Raw genomic sequence first — 25,994 nt, 5'->3', positions numbered from 1 at the left:
TAAAGTTTGTGCTGGTACACCTGTTAAAATAAAAGTGCAGGTCAGCACCTGAACTACATCCAGTCTATAATGTGCTCTTTTTGCATGCTTTTTGCAGTTTTAAGCCTTATTTACCTGGATTTATTAGGTTTGTAGTCTTTTCTTCAATCACTAAAATATAATTATTGTATATATAATAAATATAATTTATTGCAAGCCTGTGTTCCATGTTTTATAATGGCATAATGTTTGTAAAATAGACTTGGTCCTTTAGTGGTCCCTTAAATACATCACAACATGTCTTGTAAAAACAACTGCAGACGCAAAACATTTTTTGTACTTTTATTTAAACTGAGAATCAGACATTTTTCATAATTAACCTCTGTCTAAAATCTCCTAACTAAACATTATTGGCAAAAACCAACTAAGTTTACTGATGCGGACAAAATGTAACAAAACATTAACAGAAAAATATCAGATAACGTAATAATTACAAAAAGGTACATTCAATTTCAAGACGTAAAAACCTGCGTCCTGCTCGAGGTGGAGCAGCTGTGGGTCCCCCTGAGTCTGACTGTAAATGACCCCCAGCGCTCCACCACACATTATTTCAACATTACTGCAAAAGGGAGAACAAACAGCATCAGTTTAATCCCTTTAAATTCACATGCTCGGACAAGAACATAACACAATTTAATGACATGAAAAGCAGCAGACCAACATTCTGGGTACAGTGTTTGATGACCTCAATGATACCGACATCAACAACCCATTAACCTAACACAAGAATAATGGAAAACTGAGGTAGCACATATGTTTCTGCATGAGCTACTGAAGACCCAGTTCAAAACCTTCGTGACTATCGTGAAGACGGAGGTTATTATCTTCACTGCACAACATCACCACAACACCGTTTAGAGTTCACAAAATAAACATGGTGTCTTCAGGTTGTGAACTGGGCCTTCAGAGCTCTGATGATACATGATACATGAACAGATTCAAATTAAAATAGAAATGTCTTTTACAGAAAAGCAGGATTACGCGAGCAAACGATTGAACGAGCAAAACTTGACATTTGTGGAAATAAATGATGAGGAAACACGTAATGTTTTGTCCTACTACACAGCATTCATCGTTATTATAAAATGAGAACACTGAAAATGACACACAAAGACAGGATGCTTTTAAACTGATCTCTTGCCAATATGCAACGGTGACCTTGAAAAAATTCTTTGGTTCATGTTGTTTGCTTTTTAAAAGGAAGTTAAACTGATTGTGTCACTTTTCCCCAAACTTTCCCATGATTGAATCCTCTGCAAAATCCTCTGATTAAGAACACAGAAATGTGAGAACATCTGTGCATCCACTGATGTTTCTACAATCACTCTTATCCCATAAAATACCTGAAAACTGAGTTTAAAGGGATTATTACCAAAATAAAAGCATTTGACTTTGATATAATTAGAGATGTAATTTATAAAGTACTCTTCAAAAAATTTAAAATCACTCTGTAAATTATTTTTCACTTATTCATGAGAAAAATCAGTGGATGCTCATTCACACACAACTGCACCGCTGCAACACAGACAACTAATCAATATAATATACTGTATTCATTCTTATAATATTCCCCTACAATGTACAGGCATCTGTTTGCAGCAGTTCAGGAGGAACTCAGGATAATTTGGTTGGTGTGCATAACTGTGATTATTAATTGTCACTCCATTAAGTGCCTGTGAATCCTACTGGCACTTCCTCGGAGTTTTAACCCACAACTCTCCACACGCTTGTGTGTCGTGGGTCAAGGCCACTAATGTGCAAGGCTTCGTTCGAGGAGCAGCACCTCAACTCATCTCCAAGGCAGAGTTTCATCTTTGGTCTAATGTGATTCCAACATTTCACAATCCTCAGTAACCTTCTGCCAGAGATTCGTTGAGTGACTTAAAAAAAACTCAATTAGCAAACAACTCTTTGGATAATAGCATCACAGTCACCGCTGCACATTGGCCTGTAATATAGAACTACTTGGCAGACAAGTGCTAATCTTTACCTACTCTACAGCAAAGCAAAGCAAAGCATACTTGGAACAAAAGGAACTACAAAGAGTACTCAGAAGTACACTGTCATCTAACAAAAATATAGATTTCTTAGAGGTAAAACATTTCACGGTGTTCATTCAGTTCTTCACTTCAATCTCTGATTAAACACTTCCATTGCTTTCACTACAATCATTCTTCATGTGTTGCTTCCTCACGTGGAGCTGCTCCCTCAGAAAGATTAGGCTTTGGTTACGGCATCTGAGGGGCGCAGTCCACATTAAGGCCAATTATAAAGCTTTTCTTTACCGACATGCCGCTTGCAAGCACTTCTGGTGTGAATCTTTACGCATATATAAAATGAAGTCATCAACAAACACAGGAGCTTGTTGTAAAAACCGACCTGAGGACAAACTACATCTGTGGGGAGGGCAGCACAAACTTCTGAGCTACTGGCACGATGTCAGAGATACATTCATAGTATTTTCTATTAGGCAATTACACACTACAACGGTTTAGTACTGAGAAGATACCCTGTCAGTTCACCATGTAACACTACATGACTTTTCAAAGGTACTAAACCTTGTTCCCTGAGTTTAGGAAAACAAGACAATAAAATTAATTCTTAAACGAGGTAGTATAAAGCAGGAGTAGCAAGGGCTGCTGCGCACTGATATACAAAAAACAAAAGTAGACATTCATCATTTCTTTCACGCCATTACTCAATAATGGACAAAAGAATATTATTAATACTGGCTCAGTACCTCAGCAACATCTGAGGAGATAAATAACAAACGGTATGTGTGTGTTTAAAGTCCTTCAACCCACACAACAGGTGGAGCGAGAGGAGAAAAGTGCAGCGCCCTTACCACCCTGTAAATCAGAACAAAGAGAAAGAAACGGACAAAACAGGACGACAATGAGAAAAAAGTCATCAGGAAGTATAAAATGCAATGTGGCCGAAGCAGCCACATCCCATAACATAGGTATAAGTGGTTATTAAATATACAGTGGAAAGTTCACCTAGAGGCAAACCGAGGTAGATAATCAGCAAAAGGGACCCATGCTTCCCTTTCACTCCAGTGATAAACTCTCTTAAATAACTTCAGAAATGCCACCCCGTTGACATTTTCGACAATCTTTTTTTAAACATTCATAGTGGGTGAGATTTTTTTTTCTTCAAAATATACACAAACAAATAAAGAGAAAATTAAAAAAAAAAAAAAAAAGACATTCACTGGAAGAAAAAGAAAGAAGGAAAAGAAATCGAATTACCCTTCCCGTTTTGTGGGTTGGAACAAAAGGGGATAAAGGTGAACAAAATGTCCCTCTTTGCTTCTTTTACACCTGTCTCTCTTTCACACACACAGAACTCTCACACTGACATTCAGGCCTGCAGTACACTTGCAAAGGAGCAATATCCATAGGTTCATTTGCTGACTTGGAACATCAAAACTCCTTCTATTTCTCTGTTGTTTGTATTTGTTGCCATTATTGTTGCCTTTTCTCTTGCAGATTTCAACTGAGCAAAGATTAGAGCAAAGTGTAGGAACAGGTACAGAATCATGGCTCCGTACCAAGGTTGAAAATACCACGACTACTTGTGTTTTTGGAAATGAAGGAAAAACAAAGATCGTCTGATTAACAGACTGCACTGTCGCTAGGCAACCAGACTGCTGAGACTACATGACCCACCATTAATTCAGGACGTGGTTTTAGCACAGATTTAACTATTGAGCAATGACATGTTAGAGAGAGAGAAAATGTGGGTTATATTACCTTGATAAGCTTATATTAGAATGTATTTATTTTTTATTAGTGTGCTTAATTAACTGGCAAGTTAGTGTATGTCACAGGTTAAACTATTCCTGTAGCTTTTTCTGAATATTTCCTGTAACGTGAACTGTTTTTCTACAGAAATGTTCTGCTAGAGTACCGCTGCCTTCACTCACACACGCATACACACACACACACACACACACACACACACACACACAGGCACACAAAAAACCCGACAGACATGCCTCCCACGCTTAGACGGAAAGTGCAGCCCGAGAACTGCTCTGGGCTTCATGATGACAGCAGCCAGGATCGACAGCCTCCATCACCTTCAGGTCAATCTGACTCTCCTCCGACAGCTCTTCGTTCGTCTCTCCAGCAGGACCGCTGCAGTCAGAGTCTCCGCTGTCCTCCGCTGTCAGAGAGGGGGGTCGGCTGCTGGGACCAGACGACAGGTTGGTCAACTCTGTCTCATCGTGGGAGTAGCGACCCGAGTCCCCGGTGGCGTGGCTGCCCTCGCTGGTAGAAGATCCCTCGGTGTCGCCCGGCCGACAGAGGAGGCCCTGCATGGAGGCAACCTGGTCTGGAGAGATGGACAGTTCCTCCTCAAAGGTCAACACGGTGCTGCCTGGCTGGTAGGAGATGACGGGTCGTCTCATACTCTGAAACACAGAGAAAGAGTTCCTCCAGTTACTCTGATTGTTCAACTTTACCATTTCAGACAGTCGGTCTAAATATCCTGAAAGATTATTAAATCATTCTGCTACAAATCCTCAAGTCTCTTCACCACAAACACAATCAAGTAGTTGTGTTTATGTTTAGTCTGTAAATGCTAGGGCTGTGGCTAAGAAGGCAGAAGTCAATCTGCTGATAACTAATTAATGAGGAAAACTCATCAAACACACCTGCAGTGTTTCACTGTCCTTTTTTACATTGCTGCTGAAGAAACCCCATTTCTTTTTCTTCTCAGTGCTATACTGAACAGGGCCCAGAGAATTGATGAGGAGATTTGTTCCACCCTGCAAGATAAAGCATTTTTTTGATGAATGAAGTTATACTACAAAAACAGTTCTCAATCTGGAAAATGTATAAGTTTTTTTTTCCAGGATTTCCCTTCACATGTAACATGCCGTACCTTGGTATCGATGAAACGGCTTTCTCTCATTATTGGCACGGTGACGTCAGCGTTCTCAGCTTGCCCTTCAGAGCCCAGATGTCCTGCAGCTGCTCCAGGTGTGCTCACTCCCTGTCTGTAGGTTTTAACAGCTGAGAATTTCCTGCAGGGAAACAAACATGACGTCACTACAGATGCACTTAAGGAAACCGGGACACTGGAGGACAGTGAGCACTAAGTACCTGTTTTTGCCTCTGCAGACAATGATGAAGGCACAGATGATGATGCAGATGAGAGCGATGCAGACTCCCACACTGATGCCTGTCATTGACTTCTGGTCCAGGTGGTAGAAGCTATCAGAAAAACCTGTGGAGGATCATGGTGACAATGTCAGATTAAGTCCTGTCATAGTGATATTATCATGAGTTAACTTGAAGGCACTGACCTGTGGAGTGTGTGGAGCCGTGCGAGACCCGGAGATCGTTACCGGAGGAGAAATCTGCTCTGATCGACAGCTCCACCGCGTGAGAAAACGGTCCATCGCCCATGTTGTTAGACGCAGAAACTTTCACCAAGTAGATCTGGCCAGGCTTCAGGTTCTCCAGCAGAGCCATGGTGATGCTCCCTGTGAGGACGTATAACTCTTTGTCAATATACTGTTTTTGTCTTGTTAACCTCTTTAACATTTTACAGCCATGTATAAACAGTGCAATGAGCGCACTAGATGAAAAACTGACTCTAACGACACGTCTACACATTAATGTTAAGGATCTTCCAACCACATGATAAAGTCATGAAGACTGTGGAGTTCTATTCATGTTTGGGTATTTCATGGTCCCACTCTATGGCAGTTTAATGAAAGGTAAAGAACTAATTAATAATTAAATTAAAGAAACATACATTTGGTTACTTTATGATATCAGAGGGATTTAGTTGGGAGCTATCTTTGACCACATTCTGCTATTTCCAAAACAACTGGACACCCAGAGAAACAGAAATTCCAAGAGACACAATCTGACCTCTAAAAATGCACGTGTTCAACCCACAGAGCACGTAAATCACTGTTTCTAATGTTCCAAAGCTGAGCTGTGAAGAACAGGACATAAAAACAATCCTTGTGAGAGGTGCTGTGTGAGAGGAAGAGCAGGGGGTCATGGGATCAGGGCTGTACACATTCCCTTAACCGATACCCCCCAGTCTCCACACCACCAGGGTCCCAGCAGGGACTGAAGGGGGCTGGGCCGAGCTGGAGGGGCTTTGTGAACAGCTTCACTTTTGACCCTTTTCCCAGTGGCAGAGGGGGAACTGTGTGTGTGTTTTTTTGTGTAGTTCCTGGGGTCATCTGCTCTTAAAAACACCTCTGCTGCCTCACAAACACAACAACAGCCTCGTTGTCAAAGCGTGCTGCTTTGCATTTTGACTCACACCTACATTAGAATAGTCTGAGACTGTGAACTAACCTCATAAACTTTACTTCATTCTACATGACCATCTGACAGCACCATATTCGCTGCATAAAGACACAAGTCTCTGAGTGTCCCCTCCACTCCACATCAGCAGAGTCTCTTTCTCTCTCATCCTCACCTTCTCTCTGCAGCACTTGCCATTCTCCAGCTATCCAGGCGTTTCTCGAAGCGTACAGGATTGTGTAATGAGTCACAGCTACGTTGGGCTCATCTGGAAGCTTCCATGAAACAAGTGCTGTGTCCTCCTCAATCAGAGTCACTTTGACATTGGAAGGAGGTTGGTTTGGAGCTGGAGAAGGATCACAAGTCAAAGTAAAAATACTGTACCACAAACACTAGAACAGAAAGGATGTAAGATATATACAGTATAGTTAATACATGACACAGGGTGACTTTAACATGGGACTTTACTTGTGAGTGAATAAATAACATGGATGACATTTCAATGTTTTTGTGCTCACCTTCAGGGAAAGTTGTCTGATAGACCACAGGGCTCCAGGGGCTGGACAGCTGGTCAATATGTAGGCGAATGGCAAATTCATATTTTGTATTGGGCTCCAGATCTTGCACTAGAAGGTTCTGCTCATGCCTGCAGAATAAAGGTATGAATTAAGAACCCACTCACACAAAACATATTTTTGTAAATTTCCCCTTGTGTCCTTCCCTTTGTAGGAATGTATGGTATCAATGAATATGTATAAATGTATGTTCATGTGTTTATTATGCAGGTCATGTTGATTAAATGCTTTGCTCAGTGGGAAATGAAAAAAGTTTTCTTCGTGAATGTCTCTTTTTAATTTTGTGGTCACTCCTGAAATGATTTTAATCTTTCAGTTTAATTGGTGTCAACTAGATCCTTAAAACTGGCCAGAAGGTGGCGACATAGAGCTGTGCTGGCAGGAGGGGGTGAGTAGTGAGACACTACTCGCAAGCATGACAACTTCAAAAAGCTGTGATGTCCAGCTGTCAAAGTTATAAAATAAACAAATTATGAGACAGTGTCATGAAATCCTTACGTTTGCAGGTAGAGCACCAGGGAGGCGTTCTGCAGGCCGACTGGGTTGCAGCGGACGGTGTAGTTAATGGCATGGCTCGAGGTGAAGGCTGGTCGGCCCCAGTGCAGGAACACAGCAGTCGAACTGTTGGTCTTGGCGTACACGTTGTGTGGCGGAGGTGGAGGAGGCACCAGGCGGTCACGAACAGCTGAGATGTACATTGACACAAATGTTATTTTTCCCATTTTAGTCTATATCAAATAGAAGACACCAATGTGCCTGAAACACACTGGACACGGTTGTTTGGTCAGTTTTCCAGTAAACTGTGTGACTTACAGACACATCCAGGGGTGCTGATGGTCTGGTCTGCCTGGTAACCATCACCGACAGCATTATAAGCCAGAAGCTTAACGTGGTACTTCTTCCTTGGATCTTCATTGAAAGAAAGTGGAATTAATGACTAAATAAATACAGTAAACATCAACAAATTAATGCTCACCAACACTGTAATAAATATAATAATTCAATGTGGGTCCTAAAATGTGGCTGGTATGAGGAATGGGAAGCAGAGGTGCTTTGTGACACAGGGTGGACTGTGTGGGTGTGGGGTCAGTGAGGTTTCTCTGGTTTGATGTGTGGTGGGAACTGGAGGTGAGGCTGTGTGACAGATGCTCGGTGCCGTGAGCCCTTTGGTCAGTTTCTACAGCACTCAGGGCAGCAGAATAGAAGAGCTCCACTATCCATCAGCCTGTCACCTCTAGTCTTTTGACTGCAAATAAGAGAACCCTTTCTCTGGCCCCAGCCCAGCCTGCTGGTCAGTGGTCACTCCTACTCAGGTCCTGAATCTGGGGGTTAAATTCGGGGACAAGCTCCCATGGGAAGGACACTGCTGACGGTCAACAGCAGTTGCAGGCTTCAGTGACCCTGAAGACCCTCTCCTGAACAATAGCCATCTGACCAAATGTCCATTTTATCCTTAAAAGACACAGATCAGGTCCTAAATGTTTGATAAAATATCTATTTCATATCTATGAACTCTTCCAAAAACATTTAGCATAAATAACAACAATTTTCAAATGTTTGGTTACAGTCTAGTGAGAGACAGAAGATTTTCAAGATGAAAATAAAATAGGTGACGTGTGTGTGCAGAGGGGGGTTATATATGTCTAATTTTGTAAACTACGTATATAAATGAAGTAATGAGTGTCCTATGAGTGGCCAGAAAATAAAACAAACTGTGCTCCTCTGTGGGACACCACAGGAGATGAATTAGTATCTAAGGAGGAAAGCTTAGGGTAGGTGGAGCTGAGCTACTTGCACCCCCATGCAGCCCTGAGGAGTTTCACTAGAGGCACACGAGGGCCAGCAGGTCAGGCCGAGATAAAACTTTGAAAGAATCTGAGGTCATGGGTGTGGAATATGAGATGAGCCTCTTTTTTGCTCAGGAATCTCACGTTCAATAGAAAATTAAGGGTACGGGAAAAATAAAAACCCACTGTTCAGTTAAAAGTGTGTAGATGTAGTGAAGGTGCTAGAATGTGTGACGAGTAGATAAATGTTTGCAACTGTGCACGGATATGATCCAAATAAAAAGAATCTGTCTGTTACAGCAAGAGATAAATAAAACCAGAGATCCTAAATTTTTTAGGACAATCTCCACCTCACTATCTAGAGGGTTCACCTCTAAAGAGGAGCCGGCGTGTAGTAGTATAGCATGCACCTCAACTCAACCCCACAGTACAATGGGCATGCCGTAATTATGCGAGAGACGAGCTCAGAGAGGGGGGAAGCTGTGACATCTGGGCCACGACCTTTGACATGGAATCTGGGCAAGCTAAATCCTGCAAAAGGAGGGGTTACGGTTCTCTCTCTGAAGGGGGGGAGGGTCAATCGGAGGAAGTGAGTGGAAAAACAGGGAGACACCAAGAATCAAAAGTAAATGGCACAAATAAGTAGCGTCACACTGCGTTGATATGACAAAACTCAGCCTTGGTTTGTTTTTCAGCCACTTCTCTAATAATAATTTCATTTATAAAGCGCTTTCAATCAAAGTGCTCTACAGGCAATTAAAACAGATAAAGCAAGAAGACAGTATGGCAATAATAAACACAGCTCAAACATCTTGTTATGTCCAACAGTCCCAAACTGAATATTACTCCATTTATAGTTACGTCAATTCCTCATGCTGATTGTTTTTCTGTTGCTGTTCTGCTCCCTGCTTTAGAAAGAATTCCTTGAGAGGAGACATTTTCCTGTGTTTACCACTAGTGATCCATGAAGGCTTTACTGCCATAAATTATCCTGTTTGTATTAAAGGGCATCTTGAGCCATTTGTGGGCACCTTTTTTGGCCCCTGAAGTTTTGTTCTGTTGCCCCCCAGGCCGCAGTAAGCCAGGCCTGAACAGGGGCCATAAATGTCAACTCCTGCATGAACCCTCACACCGGCATCTATCATCCCTCCACCACCTCTCTCCCTCTCCCTCCTCACTCCCAAATCAACACACAGACACATAGTGACAAACAAGCTACATAACCTTTTAAAATGATGAATCTGTCTTTTGATCTACCTTTCGTACCCAGCCTTCTTTTTTACTGTATTTAATAAAAGGCGTGGACAAGATGCGACAGCAGCTGTGACGTAAATCTACAGTTAAACACACAACGCCGTCTGGTGCCAACAGGTATGAGAGGTATTTAAGCTTCAAATACGAATACAGGTTGTTCTCAGGGGCCAAACTGAGCTGATTCAGCAGCATTCAGTTTTACTGGGGAGTTCAGAAATCAATGTTATCGGCAAAATAAGGACGGCTGCTGTGTAGAACATCAAGTGAACTATAGGAAATATCATTTACAGTACAAGCAGATTTAATTTGTAGTGATCACCTGCAGAGAAAGAGCAACACTCGGCAGTTTGTGGTCACAGACCTCAGAGCCACTTACAGCAGAGCTTCCAAAGAGGAAATTTAAGAAAACCTTAAAAGGCTTAAATGCGTTTACAACATAAACCCATTATAAGACAATATGCCAAGAATTTACTATGCACCAACTCACTGCTTAAACCCATTTAAAGTGAGACTATGTACCCTGGAAAGAACAAGATTATTCCTCTCACAAAAAAAGTGCAAGACAACAACTTTATTCAATTGTCTTATTTTGAGTTATTTTACTAGCTGCTAACAGCTTATGACTCTGATGTTGTCATGCTTTCAAGTATTTATAGTTCACTATCAATGCTTCACAGAATCCAAAGGCTGTGAAAATATTTTAATATGCCTGAGGTGTACTGTGTCATCAGATCGTATTATTAGCTAAATGCAATGTCTCGAACAAAGAATATATAACAGAGAAAGAGCAGAATTTTAGTGCTACAGGACGTGTTGTCACATAGGACGTCAGATACTTTCATTGACACCTCTCTTCTCGTGTGTGTTGCTGCAACTAATACAGGAGAATGTAATCTCAGAAAAAAACAAGATAGTAAACTCACAATACGTGCCCATTGTTAGGCCTGTAGCTCAGCTGGTCAGAGGCAGCATTTCCTTCATGTCTTGGCTAATAAACTATCTTTGTGCCTCTCAAAGCCAAACACAATGAGAGTCTTTGATGTCAGCGCTCCTCCAGCAACACTGCTCTAAGCAGTCATAAAACACATGATAAATCAGCCACCACAAAACAGCTTTCTTCTCTTAGAAACACAGCCCTGCACAGCTCCTTCAATGAAGAGGAATAAAAGATAATTCTCTTTATTCACCTGCAGCTCTATTTTTGATTTTGTTAACGTTACTGAATCACAGCAGTGTAGTCGTATTCCCAGAACAACTAAACATTTATTCAATATTCAGTAAAGGAAAAACCAAGAGAAAAACAACTTGCCTGTGTTATAACACAACAGATTTCTGTGTACTCCTATGCGAGTGTTATTACAACAAAATGAAATACTACATAAAAAATACAAAATAAACTGGAAGTAGGGCAATATTATGGCCACTTCTTTTTATCACCATCTGTACATATGATTGCCCAGGTACGATTTTATATTAAGGCAATTAAGATTAGCTGTTACAGTCATTTAGCAAAAGGGGGTAGTAGTTATCAGAGCAGGCAAATTGCAGTCAAGTAAATATCTAACTAGCTAAAAGCCTGCAGCAGTTAGAGTTAACACCTATAGTCATTTAGTGAGCCTCCTTGTCTTCCTTTCTTTCTTTCTGATCTCATGCAAGCTCAGAGCTTCCTGATTTACAAGTCAGCTGCCGGCCACCTGGTTGACCCCCTCTGGCCACAGATGGTCAGTTGTCCACTGTTCTGGCCCAAGCCCCCTTTCCTCCCTCAAACAAAAAAAAAGACCAAATGAATCTGACCCGAAGGGCAGAGGAGCTGTGATATGCCCCAAACAGCACACAGCCGCCGCAGAGAAGCCCCACACTGAAATCCTACGCAGAGGTTGGAAGGTCGTGGAAGTGGTGGGATGTGGTGCAGTTCTGCTCTGTGTCTAATAAACCTCTGCTCCACACATGACAGGACTTAAGGCAATGAATCACTCATCCACTTGGTCGTCAATAGATGCAGCTTTAAAACAAATGTGTACCCACAAACTATTTTCTAGAAAATCTTGAGAGTTTTAATAACTTAAGTGGCTGTTATAACTCTTGCATTTGTAAATATACACAAACACACACACACACACACATATATACACATTTGTTGGTGTATTGTATTTCTGATTTAGTTTATACTCTAATTTGAGGACTTTAACCCGCAAAAGACCATTCACAACCTTTAACAACACATATGTGATCAAACCGGTTATGGTTGTAAGTGTGCGAGTAAGTCATCATTGTTTACACCAATTTGGTGGTTACATAACTGACTTCTGTGTCAGCGTACCGCTCCTCACATGGAGCAGAATACCACAACATTTTATCAGATCAGGAGCCTGCAGTGTAAATATGAAACGTCTGTCATGTGTTGGTGTTCTCAAGACGACCACGAAAATAATGTATAATGACCTACATACCGTGCACCACGATGGAAGAGGGTAACCTGAGGCAAAACTCACCGAGGCCTCCGATGGTGTGCGTGGTAACGGAGGAGAGCAGCTTAACCGGGGCGCTCTCAGGCTGGCTCTCCTCGTGGTAGAACAGTTTGTAGCCTTGCACACCGACTGAGTTTCTGGGTGCCAACGTCCAGCGCGCCAAAATAGTGGTGCAGTTTAAAGGCTCCAAATGCAGCTCCGGTGACAGAGGAACTACAGAGAAAAACATTTAGATTTATATATTCATGTTTCAACGTAAGGTGCAAGTGTTTATGAAAATCAGTGTGATCGAAATAAATGCTCCCTGAATGTGAAACCTGGTGCTGTGTAAATCTCACAAGTGAAGAAGTGTTTCCAGTGTTTATGCAACAGACAGAGGAGGTCTCTGTCCGGGGTTTTCTTTGAAAAGGGAAACTACCATATGATTCCTCACCAGCTGTTTCACACTCAGCACAGATCAGAGGAGGCTGCGCTGACAGTCTAGGGAGTTGTTTCACACATTTTCAATTTAGGGATAAGGAGAATGAGGTTTTCCACTGAGTTTAAACTGGAGACCGAGGGCAACAGAGATGGGTAGGAAAAAGGATGAATGCTCCCCTCCCCCGCATTAAAGCTTCAGATGTGGCTCTAAACAGCCATATACTTTTTCTCACCCGGAGGCCTGAGTCGCTCTCTTTATGACCCATGACTGAAGCCCTTCCAATGTTACTGACAGAGCTGGCTAAAGGTCACGGAGTAACAAACGTAATGCCTTAACAAGATTATCAGAGCGAGCTCTTCTCTATCTCTTGCTCTGTCTCATGTATTAAAGTAAAAACTCAGCCTCCTCTAACTAAAAGACATTTTTTCATTGTACAAGGATGTTTGAAATTCTAAAAAACACCCACTTCACCAATAGTTTGACCAGTTACAATAAGAGCTCTTCACAATGTTTTACCTCGAGCACTGGACGCCTTTGGAGTGCGGTGAGATGTCCAGGCGGACTGCTCCCCCCACCCTATGCTGGTGGCAGCAACAATGCGCAGAAGGTAGATCGTGTCAGGCTGCAGCTTTTCCAGGAGGTGCTGGGTTATTTCTCCAGGTAGTTCTATCTGTGAAACTGCAGTCTCGGAGCTGGTGCGATAGGACAAGCGGTAGCCGGACACTCGACCACGACTCAGTTTGTCTGGAAGAGGCTGCCAGGACACCTGGATGTCTGTGGGGCTGCGGCTGGTGAGGCTGAGCTCCGGAGCACGAAGGGGAACTGTGAACCAAGCAGAGAGGTGAGTTCAGTGTGACATAAGTCCTTCATGATGCACTAATAGTTACTGTTTTATGGTAATTTTACTTATACATAAATATATTTTCCAGGAGATGTACCATGTGTCACCACTGCAGTATAAAATTGCAATGTACAACAGCTTTTCCATATCATATAAGCCAGTGCAATACTTTAAACCTATAAGGTATCGCAGATAGTAATGATTTTATTATTCATGATTCTCTCTGGGTGTAGGCCTCACCATCCTCGAGCGTGTGCTGGAATATGTGGTCCGACATGCGGCTGGCTCCCATGGGCATGTAGGCCACCACGTAGAAGGTGTAGTTCCGAGCCGGCTCCAGATCATCAATAATGTAGCGAGTTGTATCGTTTCCAATGACAACCTGATATTCCTCGTTGTTTAATCCTGTACCCAAAGACAAGATCATTAATCAAATGAACCGGAATAATGACAACTTCCAGTCAGTCGTGGAACTTGTGGAAGAAATTGATCTAATCTTTTGTTTTGCAGTTACTTAAATAAATAAATTTTAAAAAAATCATATTCCCTGAATGTAGTTATTTTCACTTTATGCCTCTTTAATGAGAGCTGTTCAGAAAAGTCAGAACGTATTTGCAGCCGAGGGGAGAAAACCACCTGGTCTGATTTCTGACCTGGTAAACAAGGTACTTCAGAGTAAACAAAAAAGCATTCTCCGTAATCTGAATGCCTCAGTAAGCCTCTCTGAAAAGCATAAGAAAGTTTGTCTTCCTGTCAATTCACACTCTCTTGTTGCCTCGCAGAATAGACACTTTTGGACACTCCATCACACAGCCTAATTAGTTCCTCCTTTCAATGGAGCCTCGGTTTAGAGCCAACTTCTCTGTCAACAACCTTAGGTGTAGCGCATACTGTCTTATACTCTTGTCAATGTTAACGAACAGCTATTCTCTCTGACTGGGACTGTGTCACAAAATCTATATCAAGTGCAGAAAATCCCCGACAGATGCCAGTTATTCAAGAGTCAAACAGAGAGAGTTCCTTGAGTTTAATTCTTTGTTCGACCTCCTTATCTCCAACAAAATCCTGCAGGTGTTCCTTTTTTCTCAGTTGAATTCTGTGCGTTTCGCCTCCCCAGTGGAAGTCAGTGGCATTATAATTAAGTGCAGTGCAGAATGTGCAGGCTGCACATTTTCCTGAAACCTTGCATTGTTTGAATGTGACTCCTGTTGTCAAAAGTAAGAGTTCCCAGGAAAGCTGAAAGGCTTTCAGGCTTTTCTGCTGCCATACAACAACCCTTGTGCTTTTTGTGACTAGAACCGCTTGCATTTTATCAGCCAAAGGAAGGGAACTTGCATCTTGAAACTCCACAGGACTGTGGTCCTAATGACTACTCCCATTTGTCAGGAAAAAGCTGCTTCTGTAATTCATTTCGGAGAACTTCATTTGTTGACCTCTGTCCTGTAGCCAGCACTGGTGTTGCTCCAGCACTTTCTAGATAGAAAATTTATGTTTGTGGACTGTCATTTCCTGACCCTACGATCACCACAGACAAATGTCTAATGTAGTAACAGTTTCCACCTGACTAACAAAAAAAAGTCCACACCACTCACCTTCAGCCTTCATGTAGTGCACAGAGTAGGCGATAACTTTATCTGAGTTGAACAGGGGTCTCTCCCAGGCCAGGAGGATGGCAGAGCTCGACACCGTGTCAGCTCGGATACCCCTGGGGGCACTTGGTCGGTCCTCTGACATCACCACAATGAGCCGCGCCATGGACACAACTGACCCCTGATCGTTCTCTGCCTGGCACTGATAGATGGCATCATCCTCTGGGATGATCTGGTTGATGACCAATTTGCTGGGAGAAACACACACACACACATGCAGAGTTTGCACACAGATGGCTTCGTCCTGAGGCTCTTTTTTTCCAGGGTGTTGTCATTCGATTATTACCTTAACAAGCACTGATGGCTGAATAACGAGCAAGAGCAGATTATAGGGAAACCAACTAAAATCCCATTTGCACAGCTGTAAATTATACAGTTTCCTTCCCACTGTAGGAAGCGTACTGAATTATTTATTCAAATTGCTCCAAATTGGTCAACAACAGCAACTACTAAATCAGTGTCTCATGATTTAAAGAGTTAGGGCTCTGTCCTCATGTTCAAAGCAATGTCAGAGAAGAAATTTCTTGGAATGACTCTTAAAATGCACCGAGCAGAAACATACGTGTTGTACATCTTGATTCGACCGTTGGAGTGGACTCTCTCTCCGTTCTTGAACCAGGTGATCTGAGGCGCTGGAACTCCTTCAGCGTGGCACACAAAGCGGGCAGTGCCAGCACGTGGACGGGTCACGCTCTCTGGCCACTCCACCAAAGAAGGAGGTGCTTTAAGAGAATGTTAGCAAAAATATAAATGAGACATTATCCAAATGAATTCACATTCACAGCCAAATAACTGTATTCCGCCTTTACCTAGAACGGTGACATTAGCTGAAGCCACGGTATAGTTTCGCGTGCCGGGAGTGGTCGCTCTGCACATATAGACCCCTCCATGCTGGGGCTTGATATCTGTGATGATGAGGTTGCCATTTCCCAACACTTTGGTGTTGTAAACATCAATGGACTTGCTGTCTGCTCGGCTCCAGGAGATGATAGGTCGGGGATTGCCTGTGGCCATGCACTCCAGGATGGCACTCTGGTGCAGAGACACTGAAATGTTCTGTGGTCCGGCAATGATGCGTGGTCTCTGGGGGAGCGGGGGGCTGGGAGCTGCAGAGTGAGAGGAAGACGGCTTTAGTGTATGTGGAGGGAAAAGATACAGAGTCGAGTGTAAATATCACCTCTCTGCACTGTCCCTGTAATGAATATAAAAGCCTTTCAACAAACTACTCATCAATCTGCAGATGCTTCAGTGAAAAACTTACACACCAGATATTTCTGTGGCTATAAATCTTGAACAAACACAGTTTTTTCTTTGAGGGGGACATTTCACCACCAAATTTCTTCCTTAATACATAAAACATTTGTAAACGACTTTGACGCACCTGGGGTGACAGTGAGCGTTGCCTCAGTGCTTCGCCGGCGGCTGGCTATGTTGGTGGTGATGCAGCGGTAGTTTCCAGCATCTGCTCGCTGCACCCCGTGGATCTGAAGAACACCACTGGGAAGGACTGTGATTCTGAATGACACAATATGATACATATTTTATCACTTAAAATTTGGAGCAATTACATATCGCATACTTTAAACAACAGATCAATCTGTTCGATAGGAATGTAAATGAATACCACGAGGTAAGTGAAAACAAGAGAGCGCATACCTCTCAGTGGCGAGGGGTAATGTGACCCGATTGAACTCCCAAGTGATGATGGGAGGAGGGTGTGCACTGATTTTACAGGAAAACCTGGCAACTGAGCCTTCAGTCACCACTATGGACGTTGGCTGGATTGCAAATGAGGAGATACCTGCAGCAAAAACAGAACAGAAGATAAAGACTTTTTAAATATACTTGAATATGGTTTGTACAAGTGCCAAAATGATTCTTCAACACGTTTTATTCAACCCTTTCATTTGATGCTTTTAAGGAAACTCAAAACTTGTTTTGATATGCTGCACTTTGAACAAGGCCATTAAATGAAATAAGGAAACAGTCTTATAAAACCGGCCAGTCAGCATTTGTCAAATCAGAAAGGAAACACTGTTTATAATCTGTGGACATTTCTACCAAAGCAACCCAAAGAATGATTATTGCTCACGGATAAAATCTCTGTGTTACACGTAACACTACATCCATCCATCTCAGTCAGATGCAGTGGATGTCAGAAAAAAGAGACGCCTATTACCTAAAGCTAAAGCATGCTGAGGGCTGCAGGAGGGTGATGACTGGAGTGGAACAGCTACATCCTGCGTGGATAGGATTTCCTTGAAACTGAGCTGTTGTCAGCCACCAGCAGGGCAGCGAGCTAATGAGGCCCACCGTGAATTACAATAAGGCCTTTTATACAATACCAGAGGTGTATGCATTTTACAGTACAATGGGTTGGGTTGTTTTAGCTGTTTATGTCAATAAGTGCTCTCTTTGACAGTAGTTTTTCCAGAGCCATAAAACTTAAAAAGCCACTAAGGTCACACACGGCACCATCCCCCTCTTCTCAAAAAGCTGAGGACGGCTGAAGTGAATCATTTGTTAAAATAAATCAATTGTACTGCTAATCATGATAGAGAGAACAGTGTAAACCTCACAGCATGCTCACATTTCACTGCAATAAATACATCAGGTCATCCATGGCACAGAGATGGACCAATAAAGGTGAAAGGGGATTTTTATGATGGGTTCAAAACATATAGTTATGTAACTTTGTTCTCATTCTATTCGAGGCAGAAATTCTTGTCTGCTTTTAAGATGAAACTGTCACCTCTAAAGTAATGGACAAACAAACACACTGCGGTGATCTTTAACCTCTGCGCGCACACTAAGAGCTGCCTCTGCTGCACTGAGCCATCAGCACTCAGCAGAGAAGAAACACAAAAGAGCAGGAAGCAGTGGCACCAAGCTGAATCTGTCAGGTATTCAGGGAGTAAAACATTACATACGAACATAAAGCCTCCACTGTGATTCTAGTTTTCTACCGTCTTTAGATGCTGCGTGGAAGCTACAAAGACATGTTCACGTGGATAAATATATAAATAAAGTTTTGCTGCAGACTATTTTCTAACTAAGCGAGTCGACGTTAGACAAACTCCGTTTCAGCTGAAAATAAAATAATGAGACTCTCACAAAACCGAGAGAGGACCACAACCTACAACAGTGAAAGTACAAAACGTGTCTCACTTGCACATTGTCAACTGTAATTTTTTGTCCTGACTTTGTTATCCAGCGTCTTTTTCAGTGTGTCTTTCCACAAAAAAAAACATTTAGCACCATGCTGTGGTAACTTCTGCTTTCGAGAAAAGCTTACAGGAAATCCCTACACTGCAATAAACACCCCGTAGTGTGTATGAGGGGGAAGATGAATGGCTGCGTGTTAGTGGTGGGGCCAGGTGTTGTGGTGCTGAACAGCAGGAGATCTCAGACCAACAGAATTATGACATTTACACATCTGACACCAACTTGCCTCCAAAGAACAACAAAAATGAAGCAGTTCTGATTACTGACACTAGCCAAGTTTCTTCCTGTGGCACAGTGCTGTTGTGATATGAAAAATGTATTTGTTGTTTACTACCCTGCTGTTTTCAATATTGTCTATTTGCCTGCTACCGTTCTTAATGGTCAAGAGGCAAACTGTTGTCAGGACCAGATCTGTTCACCATGGATGCACTTAATCAAATTAGTCTTGAGCCGTCACCCCTTAGGACCACTATGGTTGTTGTGAAGACAGAAGTAGGGACAGGCACTCAAACCCCCTTTTTTCCCCCCACACACATTCTCTCTCCCCCACTCCACCTGTGTTAGCAGGACCTCACAAAAATGCCACTGGAGTGCTGAAGTGATATGACTGCGCCACGTAAAAGATGAGCTGCACTGATCCTTTGCCTCCCTCCTTTGCCTTTGCATTCAATCAAGTGATGCTGAATCGCCAAACAGCAGGATAATGATTGATTATTGATATAGTACTAAGACAAGGCTGAGAATCTATAAGTGCTGGGGTTTGTCACACGCTGGCCAGAGCACTCAACGCTTAAAATAGGAGGCTGACCTTCTGCTCAGAGAGATGATATTTGCTGAGGGGTATTTAATGTGCGGGTGAAATGATCAATGCAAACAAATGAAGCTGTTTAATATTTGCTTTCTTATAAACACATGTTCATTCTGTTCTATCTATCTATCTATCTATCTATCTATCTATCTATCTATCTATCTATCTATCTATCTATTTATCTATCTATCTATCTATCTATCTATCTATCTATCTATCTATCTTTGAAAGAACATTTTGTCTCTCTTCCATCACTCAAACTCAAAATAAATACCTCCTTCTACTCCCGAACGATTTAAGAAAGAGTTGCGACCATCTGCCCTTCCAGCAATCTCACCTTTCACCTCTGACCTCTACAAATCCTCGCCAGCGCCCAGGTCCAGCAGAGCAATGTATGACCACCCCAAACTAGCACTGCTGTTCACTGATGCCAAGAAAACTGCTTAGAAATCAGCTCTTCTCTCTGGGATGTGACGATGATGATGAGTTTTGTAATGTAATCCTGTTCTGCTGTATCAGTGACATCTGACAGTTGGTGCGACACCAATAATTAAACAATACAGGCAGTCCTGCTGCTGCAATATGATGAAAAGTCACCTTCCTCTCCCACTCTATGAAAATTCACAAAGGCTCTGTTTGGTTGAATGTATTGAAAGCACGATAAAGCCGGGAATGGTCCACATCTAAGAAAAACAACGATGAGTCTGTTTGTACACATTCTTGATTTATTTCACTGAGCTCAGCCTGCAGCCCAAACTGAAGCAGAGAAGTTAAACTATATGCACAGCACTCCTGCAGCAGATGGGTTTTCTGATGCTGGCAGCTCAACAAACTGAAGGGCAGTGGACAGGTCAGGCCTAAACAAAGGTCCCCCTACAAATGCCAGGAATTAGTTCAGCCCTCTCTCCTCTGGTTACTGCGATCAGTCTCTTATCCAGAGCAGCTCAGAGACTGACCTACTAAACTGATGCCAATACTTGTCAGTGCTACTTTTCTGTAAATTCTTCTACAAAGTACATTCACTTCCTATCTTACTTTCTACCTAGAATATGTTGTTGTTTACAGAGAAAACTTCTGCGCCAGAGACAAGACGTTATTATCAAAATGTCCTTCCAAAAAATGTTGTCTGCAATCAGTGATATCAACATTAACCTCAACCTGGATGACAACTCTGTGGATGACAAAAGCTGCTTGTGTTCGGTGGCTCAGCCATGTGAATAGACGGATGCCCACCCCCCAACTATCCCTAACCCAACCCACCCCCTAGGGCCCAATCTTTTAGGAGAGGCATTAAAATTGATCATGCTCTCCTGATCCTGCAGGCCGCATGCTGAATCGACGCCCATAAAAAAGCTCAAGAAAAACTGGACCTTCACTGAATCATGTAAACAACCTTAAAAACTTTTACACACATACTCCCCTAACAGATGTGTAATACATGGTCGGAACACATACAAAACCAAGTTTTTTCAACATGTGCTTAATCCACAGGTGCTGCTGAATCTCTCCGCTGTTTCACCGAATGACGGCTTCTTCACGGTGTTCAGTGACTGAACATTTATAAAAGAGGGCTGATAAGCAGGGAGAAGAATACCAAACTGAAAAGCCCACAAATCAATCACTGGCTCCCTGGCAGATGTGCTGCTGCTCACACAGGCTGCAGGACAGTCAAGTGACCACTGGCCTGGCTCAACAAAGACCTATTCCCACGAGTAGTGTGACCTCTCAAAGCACCGAGCAGGCGGTGGGGGAGCAGCGCTGGAAAGAGCATTCATCCCCCCTCCTCCAGTTCCTTATCTCTGCTCCAAAGTTTTCCAATCACTCAACAGCAAACCCCACACGCAGACAGTGGCTTCATTGTTTTTTAACCTCCGTATCAGAGCGCAGGGTTTAAAAAGTCAATCCGGAAAAACCTACATTTTGTTTTTGACAACAATTTTATTCATCTCCACTGCACATTATAAAAACGAGACGGTAGCTAAACAGGCTAAAGGTTTCAGAAAGGTGCCCTTAAAAACAAAGGTGGATCTACTGATGATAAAACTAGACGAGCATCAAGCATTTTTGTAGGAAAGATTTAAGTCCAGTCCTCTCTCTCTCTCACTGGCCTCCATCTATTGAACAGTTTAAAGAAACCTTTGACCTCAGGGCCTGCCGTTCAGGGGAACCATGGTAACCTTTCGTATCCAGCAGAGAAGAAAAACAAGATTCCAGGCTTTGAGTTGTCTCACTTAAGGGCATTTCATTCATTCACATCACAGTTCACACTGTGCAAGGTTTACTTTCGTCTAATTGTGCCAAGCCAGTGTGAGTCAGATGGATTCCTTAGCAACTTAAAATAATGCCGTGGCCCTGACCTGGCTGCAAATGGATGCACCAGCGAGGTCAAACAAACTTTGTAAGTCAACTGGAGCAGCTCCTTCAAATACCTCATTTAAAGCTCATTCTGCTCTCAGCTTTAAACACAAGTATAGTGCATGATAGTGTAAGAACACACTTGAACATACTGTATGTCTTTACCTGCGTCATCTGCATTTGTGAGAATGACCCTTCTCCCTCCCGAACCAAAGAAATGAAAGCACACAAAACTGAAACTGTACTAATGTATTGCATAACACTTTACATAAGCTTCCGTTGTCGGTGTCCAAGTATAAAATAGCGTTTTTAGTATCTGCCGGGGAAAAATAAGTCTCCAGACTTTACTTTGTGCCGCATCAATAATATCAATGTGCACCAGAGCATTACGATCACAAACGCAAGAGGCAAAAACAAAGGGAGTCGACTCAGGGGGTAATCTCTCGACTGAAATCCTCATCAATCTCAAGCCTATTGACAAAAGTCACACGATGAGGCTCAGGTGTCACATTCCTATTCAACACGGCCGAATCCCTTCTCACCTTTGTGCTTTACTACTCGGTGTTTAAGGTCCATCGTCACCGTGCTCCTCAGCCAGTACATCTGACTCATAAAACATGAGGAATATCCCGCAGCTACTAAGACCTCCCACATGTTGAACCAGCCACCCTCAGCCATACTCAGGGGTTAATATGTATATTAGAATAACATGTTCTCTGGGCAGACTTCCTTGTAACAGGTCATAAGAGAGAGGGTCACGCAGCTCAATGAGCACCACCACTCTGATTTTTCAGTCACATTGCCGACTTACTAATATTTTTCCTTAACAATTAATGTAATAAGCCTTCTTGCGGTGATCATATCCAGCTGTTCCATCCACTGATTTGAGGACAAACAACTGCCCCCCCAGAAGAATCCCCTTTCTTTTGTGAGCACGGGAGGCAGTGGGGCCAAAAAAAAAAAACGTCAGAATGAAAAGCTTTTCACTCTTTCACCAGAGTAGTGAGGCAGAAGACAATTGCGTGCAAAGCCTCCGATCCTTGCTGACCTGGTGTGGCCTGCAATAAAGTTTGGTCATTTAGACACTCAGGGTAAAGCCACAATACTGGGAAACAGCCATTCACATTTGTGTGTGTGTGTGTGTGTGCGTTTGTGTGTGTGCACACCATTCGCAACAACCCCCTTTGCTACCTCTGTGTCCTTCAGCTGAGCATTTCTCAGGTATGTGAAAATTTTATGAGCTTCCAGATAGACCTTCCAGCACGTAGTAAGTGCCATTTTAAAACAAACTAGTAAAGCTTACTGGCAGCCTTTATTGCCTTTTAACTTCAAACTATAGAACTAGTCAATCAATTAATAAAACTAAATGCACTCTTTAGGTACAAGAAGGTATCTGAGTTATGACTCCTCCAAACAACGCCACATTTTCAGAATAAAAAACTGTTGTAAAACTCACACTCTCACTCGCCCAATGCTGTTACTCTTTATATGAGGATGATGAAACTTATATGATGGAAACCAAGTTTACACATGCTCCAAAATGTTCCACTGTTTTAATTTTTTAAACTGAGGAAATCTTCAGCATCGATCTGACGTTTCCCAACAACTTATCGTCTTAATCTTGAGAACATCAGCATCAAATTAGTGGAGGCATGAGCTAAATCCTGATAAATAAACATCAAATAATGAAATTACTTTGAATCGGGGATGACAGCCATAAGACGTGCTGAACTTTCTACCCCTTTCCAAATTAAAAAAGTATAACCTGAAATTCCAGCATAATGCACGGAGCATAAAGCAGGCGTGTTATCAGTACAGATGAGCATGCATTGCTGGCAGGGTAAATGTTACACTCTACAGAAGTGACACAGCGAGATGCATGGCCTGTAGGTAAGTGGAGGGGGATAGAAGGTCCCAAAAGGCCAACACTGCCTGAAGCTTCCCTGCCTCCCCCTTAAAATACGAGGCCAACTCGCACAGCGCTGGAAGAGAAAGCATTCCAAAAGAACAATTCCTCAAGCGATCAGGGTGCAATAACATGAAAGCCCAGACCAGTGAATAGGGGTCATCTGCTCTTTAGCGTTGGAGAGCCAGTATCCTGGACAGCTTCTAACCTTTCAAATCTCCTGCTCCTTCATTAACACACCAATGGGCATTTCTCCCTTCCAAGCAGTGTCTTTTTTTTTAAGCTCTAACTTTGAAGACTTTGTCCTTCATCCTGCTACCACCAACGCCGTCCTTAATGGAAGACTGAGCAGCAAATAAATATGTGGATAAGTACACACATCTTTGTATAATTCATGCTTGTGCCTGAACACGATGAGCTGACGATCACACGTCCTCCTCACTGTTATGTTTCTCATGTCATTTCAGCGTGATACTCACTTGCGATTGTAAGACGGGCTTTCTGGCTCAAGATTGCTCCATACTTGTTCTGAGCGAGGCACTGATATAACCCTTCATCTGATTTGTCTCCTCTTCTGCTCTCCACCTCCGAAATATAAAGGGAGCCGTTGGAGAGCAGGTACACCCGTTCGCTCTCCACAACTTTTACTCCGTTCTTGAGCCATCTGACGTCGATGGGCGCCTCCCCACGAGCCTGGCAGTCCAAAATCACCGTTTCTTTCCGCATGACGGTGACATCGTGGGGCTCTTTGACGAAAAATAACTCACTAAAGCATAAAACACCTGAGAAAAAGAAAAAGAATGGAAACGGAGAACAGTCAGAAAAGCACAGAAGCGAAGGAGGTTATCAGCATGGGGTCTCGTGTCAGGGCAGATGAGCGGAGCAGTGTCCAACAAAGAATTTAAAGCATGCAAATGCCAGCCAAAGTACTGACTTAAGATTACACACAAAGCTTAAATCAGCCTGCACGTCTCGTCTCAATATCCTCCATCTTAGTGTTATCAGTGTTAGTGGACGCAGATCTGAGACGGATCAAAACATGATCTAAAGGTGAAACATCACGTGTCATAGGCTCGGAGGCCTGAGCAGCAGGAGGTATAATGTCCAGTACAGTAATGGGCACTGCAGCTTCATTATGTCTTTCTGCTCCACTTCCTTAAGACTATAAAGTTCTCAGAAGAAGGTGACACAGATGACCCTGCCACTTAGTTTATAGGAAAACACGAGACAGGACTCCTTGAATCCCCATGAAATTTATTATAAAAACCTGAAATAATTGATTGTTTTTCAACCTCTTTGAAATCCACTATTAATCTAAAGTATACACCGTGTATAAACATTATCTACAACATTTACCATCTCATGGATGGATCATATTATTAGTCGCCCTTGATTATTTTTCATTTGATTATATGTTTGTGTGTTCTTTGTGACTTAAAATAGTGTTACATGGATTTAGCACGAACATTTGGCAACAATATTTCTGCTCAGCTTAACCAGTGGGAGCTGGGTGACACTGCCTCTAAGAACATTTAACCATTAACTATTTATTATACACTCACCTGCCAGTTCATTAGGTACACTAGTGAAAATAAATTCTGATACATTCCTGCACAAATTCTTAGCTTCCTGACTGTTAATGTTCCTAAATGTTCATTTTCTGTTGAAACACAGTGAGAAAGGTGGTCATTCAACTGGATGATCATCTCGGAGGATGCAGTTTGTGGGCGCTGACTAAAATGGGGTTATCAAAATAATAGAAACGTGTTGGTACAACACAGTATATTTCAACAGTACTACAAACCACAGCCTCCAAAATGAAAACACAGCTCTCTGTTATTTTAAATAAATGCTGAATACCACAACCTTCATGATGCTAAGATTTAGTGCAAGACTGTTAGAATGTGTTCATTTATTTTTTTATTAGTGTACCTAATGAACTGGCTGAGATGTTTATTACATGTGAGGTTTGGAAAGCCGCGTTATTTCGTTCATGTATGTTCAGGTCAGTAGTTTTGGAGAAAAAGCTAAACAGGGAAGAAGCAGTAAAGCCAAAGAGCAGCTTCAGTTTTAAATTTAAAGTGTAATATCAAGACCTCAGCTCACATTAAAGCCCACACACTAACATGTGGGTTACGGACCGCCACTCACGTACCTCTAATGTTAAAAGTTTTAACTACAACAACAACAAAAAAAGACATATGAGAGGAAATGTTCTTACCTGAGATTGGAAGCAAAACAAAGACCAGCAAACGCTGATACAATTTCCTTTTAACGGTCGCCATTTACATTAATTGTCGGTGCATGCTAGCTACTCTCTCATGGTTGTTTCCTCCGCAGGAACCCGGCGCTACTGAAGAGCAGGACCTCACCTCAGCGCTGCGGCTC

At 42.5% G+C, this 25,994-nt stretch overlaps 1 protein-coding gene across 1 annotated transcript; it reads right to left on the bottom strand.

The window, feature by feature from the left end:
* Positions 1-307: 307 nt before the first annotated feature.
* Positions 308-25,994, bottom strand: prtga (protogenin homolog a (Gallus gallus)). Its single transcript, XM_047579860.1, has 19 exons — positions 25,828-25,994; positions 24,086-24,388; positions 16,969-17,113; positions 16,694-16,827; positions 16,122-16,418; positions 15,875-16,034; positions 15,256-15,503; positions 13,904-14,068; positions 13,339-13,644; positions 12,426-12,614; positions 7,706-7,801; positions 7,391-7,577; positions 6,836-6,963; positions 6,493-6,663; positions 5,354-5,533; positions 5,151-5,274; positions 4,930-5,071; positions 4,700-4,813; positions 308-4,456 (listed from the first exon to the last, which is right to left on the bottom strand). Exons 1-19 carry the CDS (start codon positions 25,889-25,891, stop codon positions 4,049-4,051), a joined length of 3,561 nt encoding a protein of 1,186 aa, XP_047435816.1. The 5' UTR covers positions 25,892-25,994; the 3' UTR covers positions 308-4,048.

Source organism: Mugil cephalus, chromosome 3 (genome assembly GCF_022458985.1).
Source record: "Mugil cephalus isolate CIBA_MC_2020 chromosome 3, CIBA_Mcephalus_1.1, whole genome shotgun sequence".
Taxonomy (NCBI): Eukaryota; Metazoa; Chordata; class Actinopteri; order Mugiliformes; family Mugilidae; genus Mugil; species Mugil cephalus.
This window is presented reverse-complemented; position numbering and strand designations above follow the sequence as displayed.

Bases quoted from the DNA above. Each gene is read 5' to 3' on its own strand.
- prtga (XM_047579860.1), bottom strand. From the start codon at position 25,891: ATGGCGACCGTTAAAAGGAAATTGTATCAGCGTTTGCTGGTCTTTGTT. The intron at 7,802-12,425 runs GTGAGTTTTGCC...CTTTCAATGAAG, and splicing joins GCACACCATCGGAGGCCTCG to ATCCAAGGAAGAAGTACCAC. The intron at 6,664-6,835 runs GTGAGCACAAAA...ATCCTTCTCCAG, and splicing joins TCAGACAACTTTCCCTGAAG to CTCCAAACCAACCTCCTTCC.